The sequence below is a fragment of the Thermobia domestica genome, chromosome 10 (genome assembly GCF_964235325.1).
Source record: "Thermobia domestica chromosome 10, izTheDome1.hap1.1, whole genome shotgun sequence".
NCBI classification, from domain to species: domain Eukaryota; kingdom Metazoa; phylum Arthropoda; class Insecta; order Zygentoma; family Lepismatidae; genus Thermobia; species Thermobia domestica.
Genome location: NC_137463.1, coordinates 180,883,916 through 180,911,420, shown reverse-complemented (window position 1 = coordinate 180,911,420; position 27,505 = coordinate 180,883,916). Strand labels below are relative to the sequence as shown.

The following is a 27,505-nucleotide window of genomic DNA, read 5'->3' as shown; positions in this document are numbered from 1 at the left end:
TGGTCAGCAGTAATTTTCCAACGTTTTGTTTCATTTTCTGTGAATATTCATGGCACAGCAATGAAGTTTTTCACTCTACAAAGTTCAACAAGAATCATCCTACTGATAAAATTAAATGACTTAATAAAGCAATGTAAAACTTTACTAAGTGTTAGAAAAAAATTGTGCAATACTTCAGCATGGTTAAATAAATAATAACATTATAGTTTTTGTAAAGGAATGATTAACATCATTACAAATTTTCTTTATCAAAAGAGAAATGTATGGGGAATACTAACATGTGCTTACGGTTATTCTGTCAGTTATTTCTTTTTCATGCCCCTTTCCAAGGGTCCGGGTCCGCGACATTTTTCGAGATTGCAACCCACCGCACCACACCCATGTGGATGGTCGTGATGATATGCCTAGATTCAGCGTTGGCTACAAAGTTCCGGTTCCGGCGGAATCGGTTCCGCAGGTTCTTGAAGATCCGTTTTTCAGAACCAGTTCCAGACCCGGATCCGAAAAACCAGTTCCGGAAGTGGATCCGTTCAGAGCCGAAAACCGGTTCCGCCAAGAACCGGTTTTGGCCATCTCTACTTGGTACCATTGTATGTTGTGTTTATAAATTTAATGGGTTTATTTGCTATAATGTAGTCATTTTGCTAACAATTAGCTTTTGAGTCGATGTTGTGTAAGTCTTCACGATTATAATATAAGGTAAATCAGCAAGAACAATACCGTGAAGAACAACACCAAAATCAAGTCACGAAAAAAAAAAAAAAAAAAAAAAAAAACATGCGTAACTTCAGTGTCACTACTTTATAGAAACTCACAGACTTTTACTGTTATAATTTATATTATTATTAACTAATAATAATAATAATAAGTGTGTCACGACATCGTGAGCAGTCAGTAAAGTGTTCGTCCGTCAAAAAGGTTGGGAACCATCGCAATACGGTATGCTGGTCACACATGGTACGCGTATAAAGCATCTGTAGGCATTTTAAAAAGGCCAATGATTCTTTCATTCTGATTTTATCCAGTTAGTTTAATAGCTTACTTCTAATGAACCTTCGAAATCTCGAAAACATTTCGAAAATAAAAATGAAATCTTTCAGTTTAACGTCGCCGCACGTTAATGTCCCTTAGGCTAAGACAAATTGATGGTGATGGAAGAATTGGTAGAATTCAGAATGTGGAAGGAAACGGGATTACTCCAAGAAAACGCGGACCTGATGTTGTCCATCACAAACTTACTTGGTCAGGAATCGAATCAGGGATCTCATACACCAAAGTATGTGCTCTACCTCTGAGCCACCGTGCCCCCGACCGAAAACATTTTGAAATGTCCGGTATAATAAGTACTAAAATTCCCATTGGCAGTTATATATCAACATGTTCGGCATCTGATTCGTTTTTGGTTAAATTTTCAATAGCCGCGGTACTCATCTTGCAAAAAGTTCCTTCAAGCGTACAATTGGAAGATGGTCCATAATAATAACGTAGTAGGTTTTAAAACTATTGCTCCCATTTGTAGGCCATTCAAAAACTTATCAAATTGTCCTCATAAGCGGTAATTGGGATTAAACTTATTCTGGCCCCTAATGTTGTGCTTCTTTCTTCAATGGTCCAGTGGGATTATACTTGTGCAAAACAATCTTTTTGGTTCAACTTAACCCTATCTAAGAAAAGTAATGTAAAATAAAGATAAAATAATGAACTTTAAAGGATGTTTTAACAAATCAAACCTTTGACTGTGAACAGAAAAATATACTTGCGAAGGTATTTCATTCTCATACATTATTTTGGAACTTCTATAATGTCAATATTTTCAATTGTAACGGAGGACTTTTTTTTTTTTTTTTTTAATTTTTAGATGTCCTGCAATTTTGATGTCATTTTTCCTTCTTTTCGTAGTGCAAACATGACCACAGATCAAATTATACAAATTCCCGAGGCAAACTATGCGGTTGACGAAAAATCCCTTTTCCAAATCTTCAATCAGGTCAAATGTAGTAAAAGAACATTTCTTTTGAACGGGTCACAAATATCACGTACTCTGATACTGAATGAGATACCTGGAGGCGTTGACTATGCCTTGTGAAAACAGAAACAGATACTATTAGTTGCACAAAGAAAAATCGGTCTCATTCACATCCTGGCACCGCAAATTTACCTTTATTTTCTCTCTTCTTTTTTTAAATAAATCTTTTTATCTATATTTCAGAATCATACGTTTTGCTTCTCTGATTGAAAATGTGTGAATTTCTTACGATTTGTTTCTTTTTTATTGTATCAAAAATATCCAGAACACAAGAATCCATCAGGTTATTGACACTATATCAAATGAAATTCTCGCGTCAAGCAGTGATACCAGTGTATATTGCCTCAAAATAATTTATACTTTCTCGTATGTATGTACTGCACTCAGACACACTTCTCTCAATGTAATTTTATATGATAAACTATATTTGAAAATATATAATAATTAGTATTGCCCACGAGATGAGACGATACAAGAAATAAAGTTTTCTCGTCTCATTAAGTTTTTGTGGATCTTGTCTCAATTTTCAAAGAATTATTTCTACTCTTGCCTCGAAAATTTTATTCTCTCTTCTCGTACAAGTCATTACACAAAATTTATGCCTTGATTTCTTTCTAAATCTCATATAGAAGGCACCAGAATCTTTCCGCGTCATAAGAGGTTCGTGAATGAATTATATTAACATTTAAATCAAATTTATGATTGGAGTTTATTGTGTAATGACTTGCATATCTTTAAATCGTTAATAAATGCTCTTTATTGTTTGAACAATTACTTTATCAATTTACAGTTCTAGTACTATGAATAATCTAACATAATTATACTTCCATGGGAGGGGGCTAACAGTTTCACTTATTCCTCCTACAAAATTATGCGTATTACGTCACTATGCGTGATGATCGAACGATCTGGACCAATTCCGATCAATTTTACTTCCACTGGAGGTATCACTACCGTTTGGGAAGAGCGGGGCAACGGCCCTGGGCGCCGAAGTAAGGGGGCGCAAAATTCGGGAGGAAAAATTACTTGGAATATATGTTTGGGAGCACCGTCGTATACTCTCGGCCCGGGTGCTGATTTTCCACAGCACAGCACTGGGGGGTTGTAAAAGGTCATCAGTCAATTCGCAGAGAATTTGATGCCAGACTTCTCATTTGACGACGGTTGCTTTAAGGTTTAAGTACTTCGGATGAAAGTTTTTTTCCTAACCTTATTGCATGTCTCTACCAGGAAACAAAAACAACTAAAATTTAAATTGTTTTCATTTTACTATCTGCAGATACAAAACAATGGTGGAACAACAAACATTTCTACATGTTGGATTGGAGAGAAATTTCGATCTCTCATTTTCCTGGAAGTTATCTTTACTTACACTCCCTTTAAAATTTCGAATATTTTTAACTTAAAATGTCCACAAAATCATTGGTTAACTCAGTAGAATAATTTTCAGAATGCATCTGGTTATTTGACATTTTGTTGAGAAATTCTCTGGTCACTGTTCAGATGCTAATACGTGGAATGCAGGAATTCGATTCATCATAAGTAGTTAGTTAAATAACATTAAGTGAATTTGCACATCAAATGTCCCGTTGATTTCATTCCAGTTTTTAATGAATTTGATATTCAGAAACTAGACACCATAGCTTCAACTTGATAATGAATAAGCTAAACAAAGAAAACCTTATTGAAACACGGGTCATGGCATTGTGTGAAATTAGAATTTAAATATGCCAATAAAATATCCCTAAGAAAACAACTGTTTATGGAAGTCAATTTGTTTTCTTTGAATTTACAAGTGGTATATTAAAAAGCTCTAATATATATATATATATGACACTTTTACTCAATAGTAAAGTAATAAAATTCGCAAATGTAAGTATTTAGTTCGGCGCAATGTTAAAAACGAATCACCACATCAGTCTTGTGGCCTACATAATTTAACACGTATTGACTTGGTTTAATTATTTAAAAATATATTTTAATATTCTATTATTTGAGTGTTGCGAATGAAATATCCATTTTGACATCTGGTTGGAAGCTCACTAAGGTAGTACATCACAGGAATGAACTAAGGACCCGTGTATGACGTCACAAACTTAGCAAACTTCTAGAAAATTGGCTAGGACAGTCAGACAGTCAAAAGCAGGTGCACTATGGAGAAAATATAAACTCGTTGCAGTAATAAAGCACTGCAAAATGCGTCCTGTAGGCACAGACCAACATGATATTCGGTTGAGCTTCTAAGGAATACCTTCGAAGTGGATCATCGGAAAAAGAATTCCTGCCAATAAAGAAGAGTTACACATTGTACCACTGTCGTTTTGTGGCTCCGTACAATTGTTAAAGTGAGAAAGTTGGACTCATGAATTGGTACCGGCCAACACATTTAATAAACGCTTAAGATTTAGGGGAGCAGAAAATTGTTCGGGAAAATCGTTTGAACTCCCACTACTCCTCTGGTTACACCCCTGTTGCTACTCATAAACTTCCATTAATCTAACAACTCGAATAAAATATTCTGCAAGCATTTTAAAAGGATTTATTTCAAGTAAATGTGCAGAAAAATATTTTAAATTATTTAGTTCTCACACAATGTTATGAAACGCTCTCGGAAAAATTTATTTCCTGATAATTCAGTAGGCAAATCAGAGACCTGACTTAAATTATCTACCAGCTGAACGACAAGATGTTTGGTTTTCCTTCTAACCAATTAGGCTACACTCGTTCGCTTTCTAAAAAATATAACCATAAATATTCCCAGTTACAAATTGTTGTCGAGCTCTTAAGATATGACGTATTTTTATTCTTAAACAAGAACAAAATTGAAATGAAATCTTTTGAGTTTTACGTCCCACGGTTTGCCGGTTAGGCTAAAGGAGACTGTGATTATGAGAAATAAATGAAATGGTGGAATGAAGAAAATGGGAGGAAACGGGAGAACCCGGAGAAAACCCACGAGCACAGTGTTTGTCCACCACAAAGTCCACACGGCGCGAGTTAGTATCGAACCAGGGATCCCAAGCACCGGAGGTGAACGCTCTACCACTGAGCCCCCCTAAACAAGAACAAATAAATGCATATATTTTTAAAACGTTACGAAATGATATTTTAATATCAAAATTTGATTCCATTTCATTATGGAAAATCATTCTTTGAAGTTAAAATATGTTGTGTGTGGTTGCATAACTCGTGAAAATTATATTGGTTGTTGCTCGAAAAGTGGTATTAGTCATTTTCGATTATTAACAGACAAACCAAATAGTTTTTAAATGACATCTATATGAATATTTCTATTTATGTTTAATTAGAGCTTAAAAGTGTCTCCCCGTATTTCAACTTTCTCCATACAGTTCACTTTGCCTTAACCACAGGGTTCTGAAACATGGATACTTAGATACGGCATAAATTAGTTCCTGAGTAATTTCTTGGCCCAATTACGATAATTCCATATATTTCGAGCTATGGAGCTTTAAAGTTTATTTTCCGTCATTCTCGGAAACTTACAACTTTGGAAGCACGCATTTTGCGTCCTATGTTTACTACACATTTTTTGCTTCTTTTGAGAACTCCTACAAGACGACTATATCCGTTGTCGCCACTATTTTAGCATCTAGTATTTTCTATTTATTTATTTATTTATTGTTCAGACCTTTTTAACTTCGAAACAAATGAACAAAATAGGCTGAAATTTTGCACAAAGTAAATATAATAGGGAGAACTATTTAACATCCTGAAATACCAACATATGAACAATGTTGCCAATCCAATATGACGTTATACTTTTTGAAATGGCACTACGTCAGATCATTATATATTTAAAATCTGCATCTTAAAAACAAAAACTTACAATACGATATTTATTATTCAGTGTTGCAAACTGTACAGCATCACAGTACAGTACAGTAAGGCTAGTACAGTACCACAAACATCAAAAGTTGAAGCTTTTACTACAGTAACAGCACAACTGAGGTAAACAGGGCAATGCACATCTGAAGTACTTTAGTGTTGGATACCACGACTATGATTTGAGGCATTTTGAATAAGTAAAAACGAAGCTACAAGTTTGAAATTTGACTTTTTTCCAGTCTGTATTTCGAAAAAAAAAAAAAAAAAAAAACGCTTAGGTAAATATATCTAAGTACTTGTATGCATTACACTGGACGAACAAATCATTCTGCCGCTTACAGCATTTTAATATCTCATATTGTTCCGGTAATAAACATTGGTAAAATTTGCAATATAGTTTAAAATAGCATGTTTGCGAAAAATATTTAAAATGATTTTCTTTGCTTTTATATAATATTACAAAAATAGGTTTTGATAGTTGTAAATACAACAATTTTATAATATTAAACCGTGTTGCTAGCTTTACCAATGTTTATCGTATTTAAGGATCGGTTTTTCGATATCAAAATACTGTAAACGAAAATGATTTGTTCATCCACTGAAAACAATACAAGTACTTAGTTATGATATTTATTGAAGCTATTTTTTTTCGAAATGAGAGTTCTTTCAACCCCTTTTAACATCGGTCCCATTTATTTGAAACGCTTCATATCATAATCATGGTATCTAATAGTACTATGGATGTGCGCTGCCCCGTCCATCTCAGTTATGCTATTACGTAACACATTTCCAAACTTTTGATGTTTGTCATACTATAACGTCCTTAGTTTGTAACACTGAACAATAAATTTTGTAATCTGTAGTCATTTAACAAAAATGTAATTTTATATTGGGTTGGCAACACTGTTGGTATTGCAGGGTATATGAAACAATTTCCTCTTCTCTTCATTTGCTTCGTACAAAATTTCCGTATTTATTGTCTGTTGGTTTAGAAGTTATAATTTTGTCTCAAGTTAAAAAGCTCACCCTATATATAAAATAACAATGGACTGACTATTGTATTGTCACCCGACTTAAGTCACTGTGCAAAGAACTAATGCTACTTGTAAAACGTATTACCTTATACCTTATTATACTAACAAGGTTAATTTTGATGGTGCTGAATTCAATGGAACTACTTCTGAACATATTCGCCCGTGGGGGTCATGAGAAAAATGTCACATTTGGATATGCGTATCCCATTTTGAGATATTTTTTCTCGTGATCACATGGACAAGTATCAGAATGTTTAAAACAAGCTTCGCTGGATTCAGCGTCCTCAAATTAATATAAAAAGCTTAATATAAAAAGCTTACCCAAGTGTGGGCACTTCCTCCATTGGCACAAGTAATATTTCAGCGATCCTGAACCTTAAGGTTAATTTTCCCCGAGACACGGATACGTACAGAAGTAGTTTAACTGCATCCTGCGTCCTTAAATTAGTATAAAAAGCGCAATTTAAAATTAACCCAAGCTTCAGCATTTTTTGTCGTGGCGTTAGAAGTGTTTGTTTCATTATTGTATAATGACAGGAAATGATCAAGGTTACAAGATTTGAGGACACAACTGAATCATTGTAAGAATAACATGTAATAATAAAAATGACCTTTTACTGATGCATTCTTTATTAATATTCTCTACAAATAATCTTATGTTTCAGCATACATTTGTATACACATAAATATATCTATTAACACCGAACTCACATACAAACACGGAAGAACTAGGATACCTAATCCACAAATAACTACATACTTCTTCCTAAAAGACAAAAATATTTAATTATATAAATATTCGTTAACATACCAGAACCCATTACACGCACACAGATATACAGACCAGCTGTCCCCATATTACAATGCATACATGAAAATACTGGACTATTACGATTATCTATGATACCAACTACACTCGCATATAAATGTGCACTACAAGAGATCCCTAAAATCATAAAATTTGGTACATTAGTAGCGTCTTAAGCTGCACTCTTGATTTTATTTTATTTTATTCTAGTACACAAACTTACCCTTAAGTGATAAACGCAGAAAAAATGGCTGATTTCAACAAACCAAAGAAAATTAACTGGCCATTTTCAGGTGTTACGGAAGTAATGCTATAAAATACATAATTGGAATTTATACAGTATATGTCGATTATTTTACCCTTCGAGTTTACACAGATTAAAAAAAAAAAAAAGAAGTTTTTACAGTTTCAAAATAATCATTTACGTTTAATTATGTTTGTTATTCTAGAAAATAACAAAGAATTAATACGGCCAGAAGAGAATTATGAATAAGATCTATTCACACAAAATGAAGTCTTCCACTTCTCTGACAATAATTCCTGTATCAACTACTGAAAAGAAAACGTGGCAGATGCTGAGCTATAAGTAGACCCTGTACTATGAATACTACATTCTTACTTTAGTTACGCCGCTTTCTGAATAATTAACAGAAGTTACAAGTGGCTATATCACAAATCCAGAATGCTATTAAGATTATTTGCTATATCAATCCATTGTATCGATACAAAAATAGCGTGTTCTAACTACATAATTTTATTTCTCGTATGGAATGTACGAGATCAGAAATCTACAAATAAAAACTAATGTATTTCAAGTATTGAATTTAATAGACTAGACTCGAATGAGTTAATATTTCCAATCAGCATACTGAAGTATTTAATCATGCCTGCATCTACTCATCGAATATATAAAAAATATACAGTATATATATATATATATGTGCTTTTTCAAAAAGTTAAACTGTGTGTCAAGGCTCATGAGATATAACAAATTTTAATAATCTATTATCTTCAATATTATCCGATAATATTTTGTTTCGCTACAGTACGTTAAAGCTTAAGGTACAAATATCAAGAATTTTATTATCAATAGTATACTTTATCAGGAGATTCGGTTCATAGATAAATTGTACATCTTTTTCTTATACAAAATATTCGGTTAATACCGTAAAATAATTAGCTACCCACATTTACTATGAAAAGAATTGCAAAACAGTCTTTAAGAAAACTCAATCATAACTTGACTTTTGTAGTATAATTTCGATACACATTTGGAGATTTCACTTAAAATCTTAACACAATCACACAAGAAATCTAAAAATAAGAAATAATAATACTAACATAAGTACACAAAAGTTTAGGTATTAACATTATGAAATTGGTACACAAAAACAGTACATACATTTCGGTCCCTTTTCCCTAACTGTTCTTAGAAGATGGTTACCATTAGTCAATTAACTCAATTGTTAAATTGTGAAAACCAGAAATTTGATAAAAACGAACAACTAGGTACAATTCAAAATGAAAATATAAGCAAAGATTTCTAAAATGTCAGTTATTTGATTGGTAAGTTTCTAAATGAAAGAAAATATTGTTTATTTTCGTATCATTTAGTTTTCCTTATTATATAAAATGCCCTAAACAAAAATGCCCTATTTTGTACAGTAATAAACATAACAAAGTATAAACTCATATGCGATTTTTTCGGTTATGTTTTGTATAACTTACAGAAAATTGGTTTCGCTGAGTTACACTCGGTTATATTCAAATTTAATTCATATTAACGAAATTATTGGAAAAAGTAAAAATGTAGAGAAGTACTAAACTTTGGTGGCGAAGATAATGTGCAATAAAGAAAGATAATGGAATTTTCTCAAAACTTATGCTGCCATCAATTTTGTGTGAAACGAGGGATGGAGTCAAATTCGACCCCGCGTGATATTGAGAGGGTTAACTGATATTTCTAACATGTAGGCACAATTCCGCTATTAATTTATGGTACAACTAACAATCATAGATTAATGGAATATTACTTTAAAATACAATGACTAGATACCTTAAGACTATCAAAGTAAATAAATGCCGTAATTATAATACGAACGCATAGATGCTAGCTCCAAGTATAGTAAGACTTTTGTGTGTACACTGTACATATACCGGCACAATAAACTTTGAAATATCTCTAGACGTATTTCAAGATATACTTTCCAGTATTAATTCGCAGATAATTGTAGTTAAATTCTTAACTACTGAAATGGGAGACGTAAATATGAGTATATGGTTTATAGGCAAACATTAGATTCTAATTTGTGCACTTGTATGCAATTTGAAGACGACGTGTATACAACTAGGAAATAATTATCAGATCTGCTTTAAGCTGTGCACTTTCTTCGTATTTAAATTAGCTCTCTTAATTATCCTGTATTTTTGTTGGTAAATATCCGAGCTTACTAATTAATTTTTATTTAAGTCTATTTATCATTTGCCTGAACTCAATACCACGAAGGAAATCCGATGGTACACGTTACGCTGTAGCAAAGAATTGTCACATAACAGCGCTAGTCAGAATCAGTTAGAAAATAAAAGTGGAAAGAAACAGTTATTTTAACCCATTGATTAAAGGCAGTAATGCAAGTTTTGGGGTTCATACATGGATTGTAAATGTCTCTTAGGTTGACGGAAATTAGAAAATACCTGAAACAGAGCGAAAGACTGCAATAGTCAGAAGCAGTATTTCTTAGGTGTATATGTTTCTAAATAGGAGATAAGCGACCGAATGACACTTATCGACATTGCCATGTCTTATTAACTTTATTCAAAAACCATATACTTGAATTGTACTCATCTTCATTTCATAACTTACATCATTTTAGCTACGATGATGATTAACTAAATATATTTACAAAATTCGCCGAACTCGCATGTCTGTTATACACAATTTTCGAGCAGACTTTAGCATCTTCCGACATTCATTCGATATCAACAAACAGAATTAAATACTTCCTTACTTTTCCAAAATGCATGCAACTACTAATTTAAAATGTATCTCTGTTGACCATCTTCCACACTTACAAATGAATAGTGGCATACTGTTGCATTATTTGCAAACTAAATCTAACAACATGTAAACTGACTCATTTAAATCTCAGCAATCGGGGTTCATAGTTGTTATGTTATAATGTCGCCAGAAAAATGGAACTGGGCGTCGAGGCAAGTATGTTTACATTTTATTATTTCACGGCATGATTTAAAACTTAAAAGTTCGTTAATCAATAAAACGAAATCATACTTTTATTTACAAAATTATAGTTCCTTAGAATATTAAGTTTACTTACAGAATTTTCCAAGTACAAAACATTCGTTTTACGAGATTATTAAATGATCGCACAGGACGTGGATTTTATTTAACTTTTGCAATCCGAAATTAAATATTTCAGCTATTGTTTGTAAGTTTCACGAGTGATTCTTCAATCTATAAACGTCAACTCACTGTACTACAACAAATAATTCATATATTACTACTTAAAACAAATTCTTAAAATGTGACAGTTTGTAAACCCAAGCAAGTTAGAAAGTAATATTGCAATTTTGGGGTTCCAACTTTGCATTCAAGTTCTGTCATATGCTTATTTTAATTCGCTATACAAATTCAGTGACACAGAAGTTCAACGATAATCACACCAAACGTCTGTCATATATGTATGACAATCCCTTCATCCCCCCTAAAATATCGAGAGGACGAATTAAGAAAAGTTGTATACATTTTGGATATAACATATATCTTCATAGCTATAGTCCATTAAATTCTTACAATTAAAGGCTTGAGAGTCAGAGTGAGCCATCTCCTGCCATGATTAAAACTGAGAAATAATACTGTCATTTTAATGTATTCTGACATACCTACAACAAAACCCTAAACTTTTATGGACATCTCCTCCAGATATATTAAGACGTGAAAGTTTAATTGCAATACATTCGCTATGGGGAGTGGATGACTTAATCTGGCTCTCAATTCTTTTAAGTTTACAGATAATAATTTTCAAACTTAACAATATATTTTTAACAAAATAATAACACACTTAACACATACACAAAGCAAAATCAACAAACAAACAAACAAATAACTAAATAAATAATAAAATGACGAGGTCTTGCGAGCAATAGCTGCAAATCATACCGTTAAAATACCAATAATAAAAATATAAATTATTGAAAGAACTATTCTGATCACCTTTCAGTTAGATAAACATATTACGTACAATAAATAGTTACACCAAAATAAAATTCGTAATAAAAAGTATTCGTAACTTAAAATAAGACTGTACATATTATTAACTCCTTACTGAAAATTGTTTATAATTTTTTTTTAACACGTAACGAATTTTTATGAAACAACAATCATTTTGTTCCTTACAATGATAGAATTTATTTCATTTCATTTATGGTATTGCAGGTTTAAGTGGCGGACCATGGTGCAACATCTAATGATGCGTGAGCGGGCTCAGCTACCATTCCGGCCGTCTGTGGTACAAGTACAGAAATGGTGGCGTGAAAGGATTTCGTGTGCCGGGAGATACAAAGGCCATAAGGAATTGCCATTCGAAATTCATGGACATGTTCTGTAGCAGATATTAGGAGTCGTGGTCCAGGATGAAGGAAAATGTGCAAGTGGTTTAGCAAATGTTCAGTTGAAGTCCTCAAAAATCACAAGGACAAGCATCTCGCCTACGTGGTTTAACCCGACACGCAACCCGAATTGTTCTGAAGGAAGAGTTCAATTTACGTCCATTACTGCTACGTTCTTGCAAACGTACCACTGGAGTATCTGCAGAAGACGGTTGCAAACATTTCCATTCGTTTACAAAAATTAGTGGATAAAGGTGCTGATTATGTCAAATTTTAGCAATGTATAACAATTTTACCATTGTAAGCAACAAAACGCTTTTCGTTTAATGAAAAAAATAAAAATTGGTTAAATATTTTAAAAAGTTATAAATAACTTTCAATAGGGAGTTTATTCCGCTCACCTTATGTAATTAACGTAAAATGAGCAACCATCACCTAATATGTACCAACAATAACATACAGTCATTTAATACTTTCAACAATATGTACTGATCATTTGTGAGCATTATGAGATTAAACTAAAATTGTACCTATGTAGTAAGTTTGACATAATAACTTACTTCTACGAATTTAAGACTATCGTTTTATCTTTATAGAAAGTTATTTCCTTTTATAAACCTGTTTCAATACTATAGTAATGACACAACAGTGTTGGCATTAGTATGTTTTGTGGTGCAAATGATATTATTAAACTGCTTAACATAACACACTTTTAGTTGACATAAAAACTAAGTGCATTTTAAAAATAACATTTTGAAGTCTTAAGAACAATGTTCAAGTTCAGCAAGATATCTTGGTAATTTGTACTAATTTTTAATTCTCACGCGCTTGGTTACAGTATTTCAGAGATACACTTTATATACTACAAAGAGCTTGGTTGGTAATGGAAATAATACGGAAAATAGATAAGAATTTACTTATTATGCCTGTACCTGTCTGGTAGCGGGCTGAGCCTCTCAGCTTACTGAGAAAAAACCCTCAGTCGAAATGGTTGGCAGAATAAACGATTGTGAGACTTAGTAGATACCATACTCTCTCAGAATTAAATCTAAAGATAGGGGGATAAGAAGCAACTTTACAAACATGTCCTTCCAAGATAGTTGATAAGAATGCATCGTTTTCTTTGGTTCATAGTTCTGCGCAACGGTTTTTTTCTTACGCAGTATTATTGAGATACTACTATAGTCGTACATTATTCATAAACCATCTAAAGTTTACAAAATATACACAACCAATAATTCCGATAATAACAGTAACATATTAGTAGCTAATAACACCCACTTTATACTAACGCCAAATAAGTAGTCTTACACTCATTTCGTCTAATTTTCTTTAAAGTAAATAATTACGCGTCAATCTTTTCCCGGGAGTATTTACATTCAGTGGAATGTTAGATAAATACATAACATGAAAAATTTCCGATACACTCAAACTGACCTTTGTACACTGTTTTACGCAACTCATGAATGGTGGCGTAGTTGGTAAGGCGAACTATCTACTAACCTGACGGTCGTGGTTCAATTCTTGGCACGAAAGAGATTCGCTTGCTCTACTCAGCCAATCAAAATGTGACCGGAGAAGCCTAAAAAATAAAGTCGATTGCATTAATACAGTGGTGATCACATAGTCAAGGGCACAGTGATAATCACAATATGTGCCGACGTCATGCGAAAGCAAAGTCTTATTTTCACACGGCCCGAAGCCAACATTGTTTGGCTCGAATGGAATGTAAGTACCGTACCGTTTTACTGTAAATATTTCAGAATTGACTAGGTTCTTCGCTTCAAGAAAACTCCAACATTTATCTTTCCTACAGAGCTCTATACTCCCGACTAGTAGATAATATGTTTTTGACATATCAACTTGAAATCGATGTAGGTGAAGATTAACTCTACTTACGAAGTTCCAGTTTGAACCTCGTACCCAGATTTTGCAAGATTGTTATTTGTCCTATTTTTTTCGAAGTATTATCAAGACAGAAATAAAATTGATGCCCTTAAGCATGTAGGCTCTGATTAACTTCTATAAAGTTTTCTTTTTAATTCCCCATAGCTGTTTTCAGTGTAAAATGGACTTCGGTTGTCTTTGAAAATTAGCACAATACTTAAACAAGGCAGGTTGAAAGAGATGGAAGAATATATGGTTTCCTGCGATCAAGCTTTTGAACAACAGGATTCTTTGGACATGACTGAGCATATTGGCCTTAAAAACATCTAAAAGTTATATTTCATATCTTGCATATGTTAAATACGTTTCAGAAAGTTCTTTTTCAAAGCTGCTAAGCCGCTGTTCCTTGTGAAACACTCATGCGACGGCTTACTCGAAATAGAAATTTATAGTAAATATGCTAGGTAATGTATTGTGAATTCAATACTAGGCGTTAGTGCTTTTCTGATTAAGTGCTAATACTGACATAAATATAAAATGCCGGTTGATAACTGTAACAGACATAATTGTTACGGATTTGATATGATGAATGGTCTCAAAAACTTATTCGGGACAAAACCCATATACCATTGCGACACGATTGAAAAATTCGGCAATGACTTGTTTCAGACTAGCATCTGTTGCGTGCGCCGTGAGGCATCGTACGCCATGAAACAGGACAGGTAGTAGCGTTCTGAAATGGCAGTCATCAAGCTGGGCAACTAAATCAAACACTGAAACCAACATCTCAGCCCACACCTTCCTATGAGCTTCACTATCCTAGAAAATAAAAGAAAAAGACATTAAGTTATACTACCTTGCATCGTTAATGACATTTAAAATGAGACATAGAATGCAAATATTTCTAAATAACATGAACTCTATAGCCTGTTCTGACGATGTGATAAAAAGCAATCAATAGGTTGGAATCTCGGCTACAGGTGCGAAATTTTCAAAGAAAGAAAAGAAAACTTTAATACCAGATTATTCAAAACTGTCGCTGTCTGCAACCATACATTTTTGTCATCGCTGAGAAAATGATTAGATTTCGTGACGAAAGAAGTTTGGAGTATGCGATTGGAAGAAGTCCTCAACTGGAAGTTGCACTGCCCACCTTCCCAAGAAGTGATTGAGATGCTGAAGCGATGGTCTTAGTTAGTGGGAGACATATCGGAGGAATACAGTGAGTGAAAAGGATTTCATACTGCAACTCATGGAAAGCCTGCATTATATTCTTTGTGAAATAGCACTGTTGTCTAATATGAGAACACCACGTATGTTGACCTTTGCTGGATGTTTGAGGGCAAGTTTGCCATAAATTTCATGAAGTTCAGTAGCGTAACGATCTGCATGTATGGTTTTACTTCGCCTAACAAGGACATGATGGACCACTCCCACTATAGACCGCCATACGAGCAACATATACAGGTTCAGGTGGTTTAGGAAACCTCGTAGACGTTGATCACGATTCAAACATTGTTCTGACCATTTAGGAGTATCATGGCATTTAAATTTTTCATCTGAAGTGATAATTCGATGCAAAAATACTTTACCTGTTATTTTTTATATTCAGAAAACTGCACACCCTTAAATGGTGATTCTTGTTGGTCAGTGCCAACTCTTGTGATACTCACCAATTACAGGGAGTTGCCGAACGATAGTCGTGTATGTCTAACTCGTGTGTAATGGCATAAACACTTTTTCGATGTACGAAAGATTTTAATGTCAGCGGGATGACACCTGTTTGAGCCAAGAACTACTCTCAGTTCGGTGTGTGAGGTAGTACCACAAGATCTTTTGCGCACCACTCAATACTGGTGTGACGATATGCGTCCCTATAGCTCGACGTCGAAGTCAAACTGTGCAACGTAAATAGACTAATGGGTTCGAACTGGTCCACATGGTTGGTCTATGGGAAGGTAACTTCTCGTACCGTGACACTGGTGCGCGTACAGGGCATGCCTCCAAGACAATGATAATGTGTGTGTAGAAGCAATGGAAAGAAGATAACTTTATGCACCAACGATTGGGCAGTGAACTGCGCAACATAACCACACTACAGGATTACAAACATGGCCGTGGTCGTGAAGGGCGTGGACGTGTAGAGGGCGGGAAGGTGCTACCATTGCGGCAAGGGAAAACTACGCGCGTAGTCGATGGTTACACTGGGAGTGCTTATTCAAAAAATGAATATGAAATTTCTGAGTTTTACGTCCCACGATTATGTCGGCTAGGCTAAAGGAGACTGTGATGATGAGTAATGAATGAAGAAAGTGGGAGGAAACGGGAGAATCCCAAGAAAACCCACGCACACGGTGTTTGTCCACCACAAAGTACACTTGGCGGGAGCAGGGATTGAACCCAGGACCTCATGCACCAGAGGTGAACGCTCTGCCACTGAGCCACCGCGGCCCCTGAGTGCTTATTCAGTTCTAAAGTATGATTATGACGTAGTTATCGATATCTCACTCATCAAATTATATCAAATCGTTTAGTTTTACGTACGAATTTACGTATCACACTTACGTATTCACAAGCTGTCATACTCAATTTTACCTGACTAGATATAGCAAGTTATCCACTTCTAAGACTATGACGAATTTATCGATTTATCGAATCACTTATCAAACTCTATTTAAAAAAAATGAAGTGTTATTCCCTCACCTGCGGCTATACTCCCGTTTGTCTTCAAAGTCAATTACGAAACAAAAACTCAACATTTAAAGTTCCATGCATACACCCTGGAGGCTAAAGAAGACAGATAATTAAAAAAAGTGGATTATGAACTGGCGGAATGAGAATGTGGAAGAAAACTGTAGCATCCAAGAAAACCCATGGGTACGACGATTTGTCCACCACAAACACACATAGCCTAGGATCGAGCGCATTCTGCCACTGAACCACCGTGCTCCCGAAAATCTATTACGTCGTATTGGTTCTACGAAGGAGAAAAAAGGAATTTACAAACACCAAAATATAACACATATGACAAACACTACCATCTTTTTAGCAGTTAGATAATTAGCTAATTGAAGAGCAGTTTTGTAGCAGCGTGTCTAAAATCTTTAGTCTACCTGAACCCTGGGCTGATTTAATATCGTGAAGGATATAATATGATATTCATATACATAAAAGCGTGAAAACTAATGACTATTATAGTCGTTTATTTTTGTTCAACACTTTATTCCTCTTGACACACAGCAGGATTTTTTTTTCCATGTGGTGAAGTTAAGTGTCCATATTCAGCACAAAAGTCATTTATAATAAACAAGTACGTATTTTTTTTTAATCACAATTTGGAATATATATATAGGGTGGCCCAAAAGTAGGTATACAGTCTCGTACTGATCAGCTCACTGTATTTTATATAATTTCTTATTGTTATCAAACAGGTAGATCTAGTTTCTTTATTATTTGTCCTTAACATCTTTTTACTTGTAACTTAAGCCAAGAGCAGTCGAAGCAAATAGATCCACAAACTATAATCCAGGGGTGTATACCTACTTTTGGGTGACCATATATATATATATATATATATATATATATATATATATATATATATATATATATATATATATATATATATATATATATATATATATACCGGTATATATCGGGTGTACTAAAAATGGCGCCCAAGGACCAGAGAGCATTGTTCTAAAAGTCAAAATAAACCTATATAGGTCCTCATCTGGAGACACAAATTGCACTATGTGGCAACATCGCGAATAAAGAACCTGGATTAGATCTATCAACTAGTTATATCGCTTCTGTCCAGATGGTGGCTGAAGTCCATATTGATTGACACTAGCATCACTTATTAATGTAGCAATTGATTCAATTGCTTGTTGTATTCGTAAAGTAATGGTAATGACTCCAAGTTAATCTACAACGTTGCCTGTACAGCAGTGTTCTGTAGAGGCACGATTTTTCGTACTAACAATTTGAAAATTTCGCGTTTCGTTTTTCATATTTCGCGTTTTGTCGCATTTTCCAAATAAAGTTTCGTACTTTGTAGTTCTTGTGGAAAAGAATTCTCTGAAACTTTTATCATACATCGCTATAAAAATATACCATTAATTACCTAAAAACAAAATACACTGAATATTTCACTTGACAATGTCAATTTCATTTATAGAAAATTATATTTTTTCCAGATCAAACTGAGGAAAATCAGTAACTAAACTTACTATGAGTATAAAAGTTTTGTTGTCTTCTGAAAACACACAGGCACAAGTTGCATTTAAGCATTAAATATAAGCATGTTACGTTTCCACATTTTCCTCCTTCATTGTTGTACGTTTGTCACTTATCAGTCCATACTTGGAAAAAATCTCTCACAATTGGCATTGCTTGTTGGAAGACACACATATGTAGGTGCATTTACAACAAACTTCAAACGATCATCACTTCGGAACTCTCCATCCTGCTGCGATGGTGATAACTAACGGGTAATATGTTACCTATAGTCATGTCCTAATCACCCAAAATGCACAGTTCACGCCACGTTCTACCGTTCCGTCAGCGGAAAACTAGCGTTTTTAAAGTAATGAAAATGTATTTTTAAAATTTCGCGTTATATCGCGTAGTTAGAAATTTCGCGCAAAACTGCCAATTTCGCGTTTTATCGCGCAACGGAAACTAATGAAAATACACACAGAATATCATAAAACGTCAAGAAACTGAAAATTACTTAATTCTGACGCATTTCGTTTCATTGCGCATTGCGAAAAGTCGTGCCTCTAGAGCTCTGTGGACGCCATTTTTAGAACACCCGATTATATATATATATATATATATATATATATATATATATATATATATATATATATATATATATATAGATAGATATAGATATAGATATAGATATAAATAAACAAAATGTGTGACATAACTGCATAATTGTCAATTCGAAACAGTGACTCATGGATGAATGGAAAAATGAACTTTATTGCAGGGCATTCATTTTTTTTTAAATGTGATTCTACCTTCACCTGTAGGCAGGTATATTTTTTAGCTTCATTCAAGTCATGCGTCACTCATAAAAATATAATTTATAGAAGGCGATTGAACTGTGATTTATTTCATTAACGGGGATTATATACGAATCAAATTCACAGAGTGATTTGGATTGAAAGACAGATAGTTAAGTTACTAAAACGACTGTACTGAAAATTTTATAAAGAAGTTCACATATGAATCCGAATCGCTTGAGGCTCTACCTGCCTGGGGTTATATATAAGACAAAAAATAGGTACAAAAAGCGAACTGCCCAAAGGCATCACAGGAATACAGAAACCTTCTTACTTACCTCAATAATAACGTTAACATTACGGCGGTGGTAGGAGGCGAAAAAACTAAAAGAGCATGTAATCAGGAGTAAATGATCCCTGTTGGGAGCAGGGAAACAACAGCGAACACTGGACGATGATGATACGCCAGACGATAAAAAGCGGTCATTTTCACTTGTAAATGCGACAATTAGGGATTATTTAAAGCTCGGTACCATATGGCGAAGGATGCATGATGAAATGCTTACTGAGGCATGTGCGCAGGTGTCACACAACAGACCTCACCTCTGACCTATAGCCATACATAACAGCAATGATGAAAAAGAAAAAAGATGAAACGAAGGTTGGCAATACATGGATTGTTGATCAGTAATAACCTTAAGAACACTATTTTAATAGTTTATCAAACGATAATGTTCTAACTACAGGTTTCGCCGAAATGGGTGGGACAACATGCGCGTGAACGCCTAAAAAACGGAACGTCGTGGGTTCATATCCGATAGCGGATTGTCTTTTGGGTTTTCCATATTACTGCCAGTTTCTTATAGAATACAAGCACAAGTAATGTTCGTTGCTCCTTCCGAAAATGATTGTGCGTTACGACCTCGTGTAGCAGCCAGTTATGGAAAAACCTACGTCTCTTATTACAATGGAATCCAAATGCTACTAGGTTTGTACACGACACCTGACTCCCAATGAGATTTAGACCAGTAGCGGATATAGGCCGGGGGGGGGGGCGTGACAAAATAATTTAAGCTATTATTCATATATTTTTGAAAGTTTGTATATACCTATCATAGTCTGGGTACTGGCTAGCCCTCCAGTTTTTATCTTCTAGATCCGCCACTGATTTAGACTTGCAAATACGAACTCGGAAGTAAGTTACGGAAGTTATCTAGCCACGAGACTACGAAAATTCCTTTAAGATACCAACGACATATTTCAATTAATGATGAATCATCACCACTTTATTACTGCTACCTTCCTCCCCTCTCAAACGATGAAAAGGTATCCCCGGCCAAACAAACTACTGCCATATTATGGAGTGCATAACTTTTAAATGACACCCGACTTTTTAGTACTACTCACCCAAGAATTGAACATATAGCTGTCGAATCCAACACGATTATGTTGAGATTTGATTTGATTATTTATCTCACTATCATTTAGACTTTTATCAATAACTAGCGTTAATTACCCGCTTAACTAGATTAAAGTAAGAAAAATTAGTAATATGTTCCGTTAGTCACTTTTTACTATTACTGAAACACTCTCTGATGTATAAAAATGATCGAAAACGACCGATATCTTCCCCTCTCCCTGCCCCAAGTTGCGGGACTGAATTTGGATTTAAAGGGCATCGAAAGTGTCACTGTTCATCTCAGCGATCCCGACAACTTTGGATTCGACCAGCATTTTCGATCATCTTTACATCTACCTCTCTCCCTTCTCTACGTTGCACCGTCAAAGTGGATAAACACCATCCTAGGCCCGAACCTCATCTATGTTGAAAATTTGGTCGAGATCGGTCGAGTGGTTCAAGAGTTACTAAGTCACAAATATAGTCGCTTTCATTTTTATTTATTTATTACATAGATACATAGCCTTGTGCACTGTAATTGTTACTATTTTAGCAATTTGATATCAATGAAGTTTTGTTGAGTTGAGCTTTACGTCCCTTAAGCAGCGAGGCTATATGAGTCGTGGACCTACTGATTAACGTGCAATCCGAACCACCCCGTATTTAAGCAACTGCGTGAGTTCAAAGAACAAGATCAACAACAAAATTAGAGATGACAACGTTATTGTATAGTTCTTATTTTGTACATTGTTCTAAAGCATTGAAAAAATCCTTACCTAATCACAATCCAACAAGGTAAACAAACATTTCCTATTCTATAAGTATAGGATGTCCAAAAAGTTCTCATACTCCTAAATTTGAGTATCACAGAGAACAGTGTCTGGTATCCCTGTGTTCAATGTCACCTATAGAACACTTCAATTGTGAACTCATGACTAATGTGAGTAGTTGCAGTTTTACACAGTTACTGGCACGTGTGGAAGTGCCCGAACGACCACACACAGGTCAAGCAATGACTAGCTTTAGAGATCATTTTGCCAAGAACCCCCTTCGTAAATCACATGAACATGATAAATTGCGCAAAAGTGTGCAGGAAGTCTTTCGAACGATAACTCTTCAAATATTCGGCAACACGTTAAAAAGGACGTGGAAACAGCACGATGGAACACATACAGATGTCCCTGATACATAGTTTGAATATGTAAATGCTTAACTATAGTAAATACTAAATAAATAAACTAAAATTACACTGACATTGGTCTATGTCGGTGGTCGCCAAACTTATGAACCTTCTGAGCCACCGTATCGTTTTTAAATCTTACTGTAAGCTACCAACCAAAAGAACTACTAACTTAAAAAAAAAAAATCTTACATTTCTTTATTGCCCCTAAACTTACATTTCTAGTAAAAATGAAATCAAACTATCAAAGTTAGCAAATGTCTAATATACACACGACAAACACAACATGCACAACCCCACGAGTATACAATCATCTGTGAGATTAAGCCGACAATGGCAGTCGCGCGGGAGAAACAATCAGTTGTTTATCGTCAACGTCCCCTGTCGTTAGTGTCAGCTAATTGGAGAAATCACGATTAGCCAACCGGAGCGTTAACGCGGTCTACCCAAAATGCTATAGCTCGCGATTAACGGTTTGGCGCTCACTCACTGGTCTATGTAATACTAAACCTGCGGTACGGGGACTTCTCGCACACCCTGTGTTTCAATAATCTTGATTCAAGTTAGAATTGAGCGCATATTTGAATGGAAATTTGAAAATGAAAGCAAATGTGTACTCTTATTTCTGAAATGTTATGGATGAGTTTCTCGATTCATAAAGAAAATATATAAATGCCGTAACAAAAATACGCTCAAAAGTGTTTGAAATAATAAAAAACACATTCATAAGTAATTTCACTATTTGTACGATGTGAGACCCGATGTTCGCTAGCACACAGATAATTAATTTTTAAATGAGTGTTTGTACAGTCTACAAAAAAATATTTGAAAATTAACACTAGCAATATCAGCCATTAGAAATTGCGAAAACGTAATTGCTGTATCAAATCAATGGAATTGTTCCAGGGTTTGAAAAAACCCGGGTATTTTTGAAAAAACCCAACCCACCTGGGCCCATGTGGGTTTTTCGGGTATTTTCGGGTTTTATTGGTTTTTTCCGGGTTTAATTTGTTTTTTTCGAAATATTTCAATCTCTTTGGGGTAAAAATGTTAAAATATGATTTACATTTCATGAGTGTCATTGTCACAACTTTCAACAACTTTCTATTCACTGCTGTTTTGAAAAAAATTGCCGCCATTTTGAAATTTTATATTGGATCGCCGAAAAAGATCTATACAGCAAATTTAGAATGTCTTGTGCTTCTACCCTCAAAATATCAACTTAAAAAGTCCGAAAATTGCACCTTGTAACTTGGATACCCGCTATTTTGACAAATGGACTCAATTTTGAAATTTTATGCCGCCAAAATATATACAGCTAATTTAGTCTCTCGTGCGTCCTTTGAAAATTTCAACTTGAAAGACCTAAAATTGCGCTTTGTAGCGTGGATATCAGCGGCGGCGCAAATTTGTCTCCAACATTGGAGGGACGGGTAAGACGGTATATATATATATATATATATATATATATATATATATATATATATATATATATATATATATATATATATATATATATATACAGGGTGGGCCATTTTAATTAATCCACGGAAATATCTGAAAAATGATAAAACATAGAAGAAATTTTTGAAGTACATGTTATATATTGCTAAGGAGGAAAACCAATTCCGCCAAAAGTACCCCTCCCCGCCCCCCCTAAATGGGGGTAACGGGGGGTAACTTTGAAATGTCAAATGGGAACATGGGTCGAGTAATACCTCGTTCGAAAGGTCTTGGAAAACTAAGTAACGCTGTATCAAAATATGTTTCATATTGTGCACCAGTTTCAAAATGGCCGCCATGATATGGTTCGGAAACTCCAGTACCCGTAGTATGAAAACCATGGAAGGTCTATGATCCAAATATGATAATTCCCTGTAAACAGTTTGCAATGTTGCCAGTCTGATTTTAAAGTTGTAAAGCAATAATAATATCGTCATATTTTATGTCCCCTGTGTGGGACTCCGGGACAACATGGGTAGGGGAGCAGAGTTGTCTTCAACATTCGGAGGCGGTCAGATTTGAGGCTTATTCTGGGAGGTATCAATTTCATCTCACTTTCCTTTGTGACAGTTGGACACAAATCATCACATTTCTTCCTAAAAGACACATTTCCAATCGGATTATTGAGGGGGACAGTTCCAAGATTGTAGGGTATATGTCCCCATCACCCCCCGGGATTTTCGTTAGTGGATATCAGCTATTTTTTTTTTAAAAAAAAAGCGCGCCATTTTGTAATTTTACGTTGGTATGCTGCCAAAATCTAAACAGAAAATTTAGAGTGTCTCTGGTTTGTATCCTGAAAATTTAAAAGACCGAAAGTTGAACACTGTGTGGTAAAGGCAGACAAACTAACAAATCTAGATCGAGTCATCCTAGGAGCCTCAGTGACGTTCGCCAAATATGAATACCAAATAGCTATATTAATTTAAAACAAAGACATAATTCATCAAAATGTCTTAAATATTTTTCAACGTAAAATAAATGGTCTTTCGATGCTTTGTGCATTCAATTACGGGAATTACCCGAGCACTTGTTGCAAGACCGTTCTTTTCCGAAAATTAATTTAAAACAACAAAGATAGGCCTATAATTCATATTTTATAAAGTAAATGTTTCAAAATGTTTAAAATGAAATGAAATACCATCCAGCGTAAAATAAATAGATTTATTGTTGAAGTATTCACTTTCGATGCTTTGTGGGTTCAATTGCGGGAATTTCCCGAACACTTCTTTCACGACGGGATTTCCCTGAAAATGCAGCTTGCTTTACTGTACATCGAAACTTCCATTAATACTGAAGTTTGAATGCAGCACTTGAAATAGTAAGCGTTACGTAGTCTTCGGAGCTCCGAGCATTAAGCTTCTTAATTTTGACAAGAAGTTTTACATTATTGCTAGTGTTGATTCTACAGAATGCTTATTTGAAGACTAGCAATAAATGACTGAACTTAACTGTTGTTGGAAAACCAAATTTTACTGAATACTTTTGTTACCATCAAAGGTAAGAAATAATACTAATAGTTTTACTAATGTTTTTACATATTTACTGTTAGTACCGGCACCTATAACCTTAAACCCGTCAACACTGTGGGTGTGGTAAATGTGTGTGTGAGGGATAACGTCCTTCGGCGGCGCCGATTCAGGAAACACACTATTCACGGAAAGCATTTTCTAAAATATACAATCGCTTACTTTACTTCAAATAGGCTATAAGCATAATCCGCACATTAATTTGTTCTACAATTATCTCAAGCTAAGGTGAGTTTTTATTTATTTATTTATTTATTTATTTATTTATTCATTCATTCATTCATTTAGTGCATTTAGAGCTTTATAAAGGTCTTATGTTGAATATTGTCGTCTATCTTAACATGAAAGCATATAATTCGCCCAAAGAAAGTTTAAAATCTGATAAAAATAACTTTCAATGTGATCACCTTAGTTGTAACAATAATACACTAACAAAAAAGTTAAAAACCCAGGTGGGTTTTAAGATGGTTTTTTTCAGGTGGGTCCAACCCGAAAAAACCCGGTGGTCTTTTTCGGGCTGGGCCCACTTGGGCAAACCCTGAATTGTTCACCTATCAATGTTCCTCTTCACAGAACGCATGTATACCACTGATATAGCCCATATATAGCCCTTTACGCTGGTCTTCTGGCTAGCTCGTGTGTCTTTGGTGCACGTTGTCCCAGGTTTGATTTCCGGTACGACAGAACAAACATTTAATTTCATAATCATTCACTTTTCATTAATTACCAGTCTCCTTTAGTTTAAAGACATAAATGTGGGACCTTAAACTAAAGAATTTCACTTCATTTACTGCAAATATTTCTTTCACTGCAACACTGCCCTTGCGATCCACCAACCTGAAACGTTTTTCTTGAAGTTATTGTCAAATTCCAGGAGACATCATATTTCAGTTAAATTTGGTCTTTGGTAAAAGAAGCATTCTCTGAGAAGCACACGGGGAACATTTTTATAGTAATTTTGTTATATTCTGAACATGTAATAATTTACTGATAAGGTATACACCAAAAGAAATTAAGAAAATAAAAACGTACATCATAAAATATGTAAAATGAAAACGTGTTCGGAATATAACATATACCGAATTCGACTGAACTGTGATATAACTTCGAATTTGATCACTTAACTTCAAGAAAATAAAAACTTTACTGTTTGCCTTGTGTGGTCAACTAAATATCCACATCAGTCTGATGAAGAATAGCTACATGTTTATGAAACATGTCAGAAGCATGCCCTATGGACATATTACCATTAATAGGTTACTTAAAAGAAAATCGGGCAGTCTACTAATGATCAGCATAAATATTACGAAGATGGATTGTGATTTTAAAGCAATGTAGAATTAACAAACTCTTCCGCCTACAAGAACCTTTCCCGCGGTGACCTGCATCATCATCAAAAAATTTAGTGAATATTGGTCAAAGATCACAGGAAATGCAGTCCCCAAAATATGTGCATAGTATAGCACAAACGACTCCGCAGTTCAATAGTGCCATTATCATGAAAACAAGAATTAACACTAATTTAATTCATTTTCATGTTGGGGAACCCTAAAACATAAAGAAATTATATTCGTTTTACCGAAACATCCAACTTTCGAAAGACTGAAGAAAATGAAATGCATCTAGCAGTCATTCGCTAGAAACGTGAAGTCTCATTGTTCAATACATGCTTATGGGACAAGATCATACGAAAATGGAAAACTTATTATAATCGGTAATGCAGGCCTAAAAGGAAAATTTCTAGCAGAATAAATTTTATATAATAATTAAGAAGAGCGAGAGTGAGAGAAATATGCCGCCTAAGGCTTCAGCCTACTCAGACTATGCGTTAATTCAGGCCTATTTTAAAGAATAATGAATAATTGGGTGGAATGAAACAGTGTAAGGAAGTGATCGTGAAAGTGGAATGAATAAAAAGCAAACTGAAGAAAAGAAGCCGATTATATCAAAGTTTGATTAACAACTGTATTTTGAGGAATGCAACAGGGAGTATACTAAGAGTAGAGAAGGAAAAATATTTAATTGATATTGATGGATAGTATTAACAGGACAAAACATAAGACTAGAGTGCATGCGATCTTCTCGTTTGCATCCGATGACCGACCCACCAGTGATAGCAAAATATTTATGATATGATGAATAATGAGGAACAACTTATCTAACAAATACAATAATACTCCTACCAATAACACATCTTCGATCTGAATCTCGCATTATTTTGTTTCTAAAGCATAACGATCTCGGTAACAGCGCTGTAACTTTCCCTCCTTTTCCTCCAAAACACTGCCCCCAAACAAGGACAGACAGGGAGTGGGAGAAGGTACATTGGAAGGAGGTACGGTACACAGTCAACGGAATTAATCGGACGGCAAGAAGCAAGAGTACCGAAAAAAATAAAAGCTCGTGCTAAAAGCCATGAAATGGGATAATTAAAGAACCGTGTGAAATGTTTATAGCTCAAGAGTCACCCAGCTCTACATTTCCTCTTTCTGGAACGGGTGATTTATCCGACCACAACCAACTTGGACCACAATCGATACAACCACAACTTTTGTCTTGCTTACAGACAAAAGAACGAACTACTGCCGCTATGCTTTCTGGGTGCAAAACTAATTTGCAATCAGGTGTGAACCTTCTTGTGTACATTTGCTTGAT

At 34.7% G+C, this 27,505-nt stretch overlaps 1 protein-coding gene across 3 annotated transcripts in view; it reads right to left on the bottom strand.

The window, feature by feature from the left end:
* Positions 1–7,518: 7,518 nt before the first annotated feature.
* LOC145662862 (brefeldin A-inhibited guanine nucleotide-exchange protein 3) overlaps positions 7,519–27,505 on the bottom strand; it is a 266,740-nt gene continuing 246,753 nt past the window's right edge. For all 3 annotated transcript variants that reach the window (XM_081728801.1, XM_081728803.1, XM_081728802.1), the window contains one exon: positions 7,519–15,046. In XM_081728801.1, the coding sequence (XP_081584927.1) occupies positions 14,831–15,046 (216 nt within the window). In that variant the 3' untranslated portion in view covers positions 7,519–14,830. The remainder of the gene's footprint in view (positions 15,047–27,505) is intronic.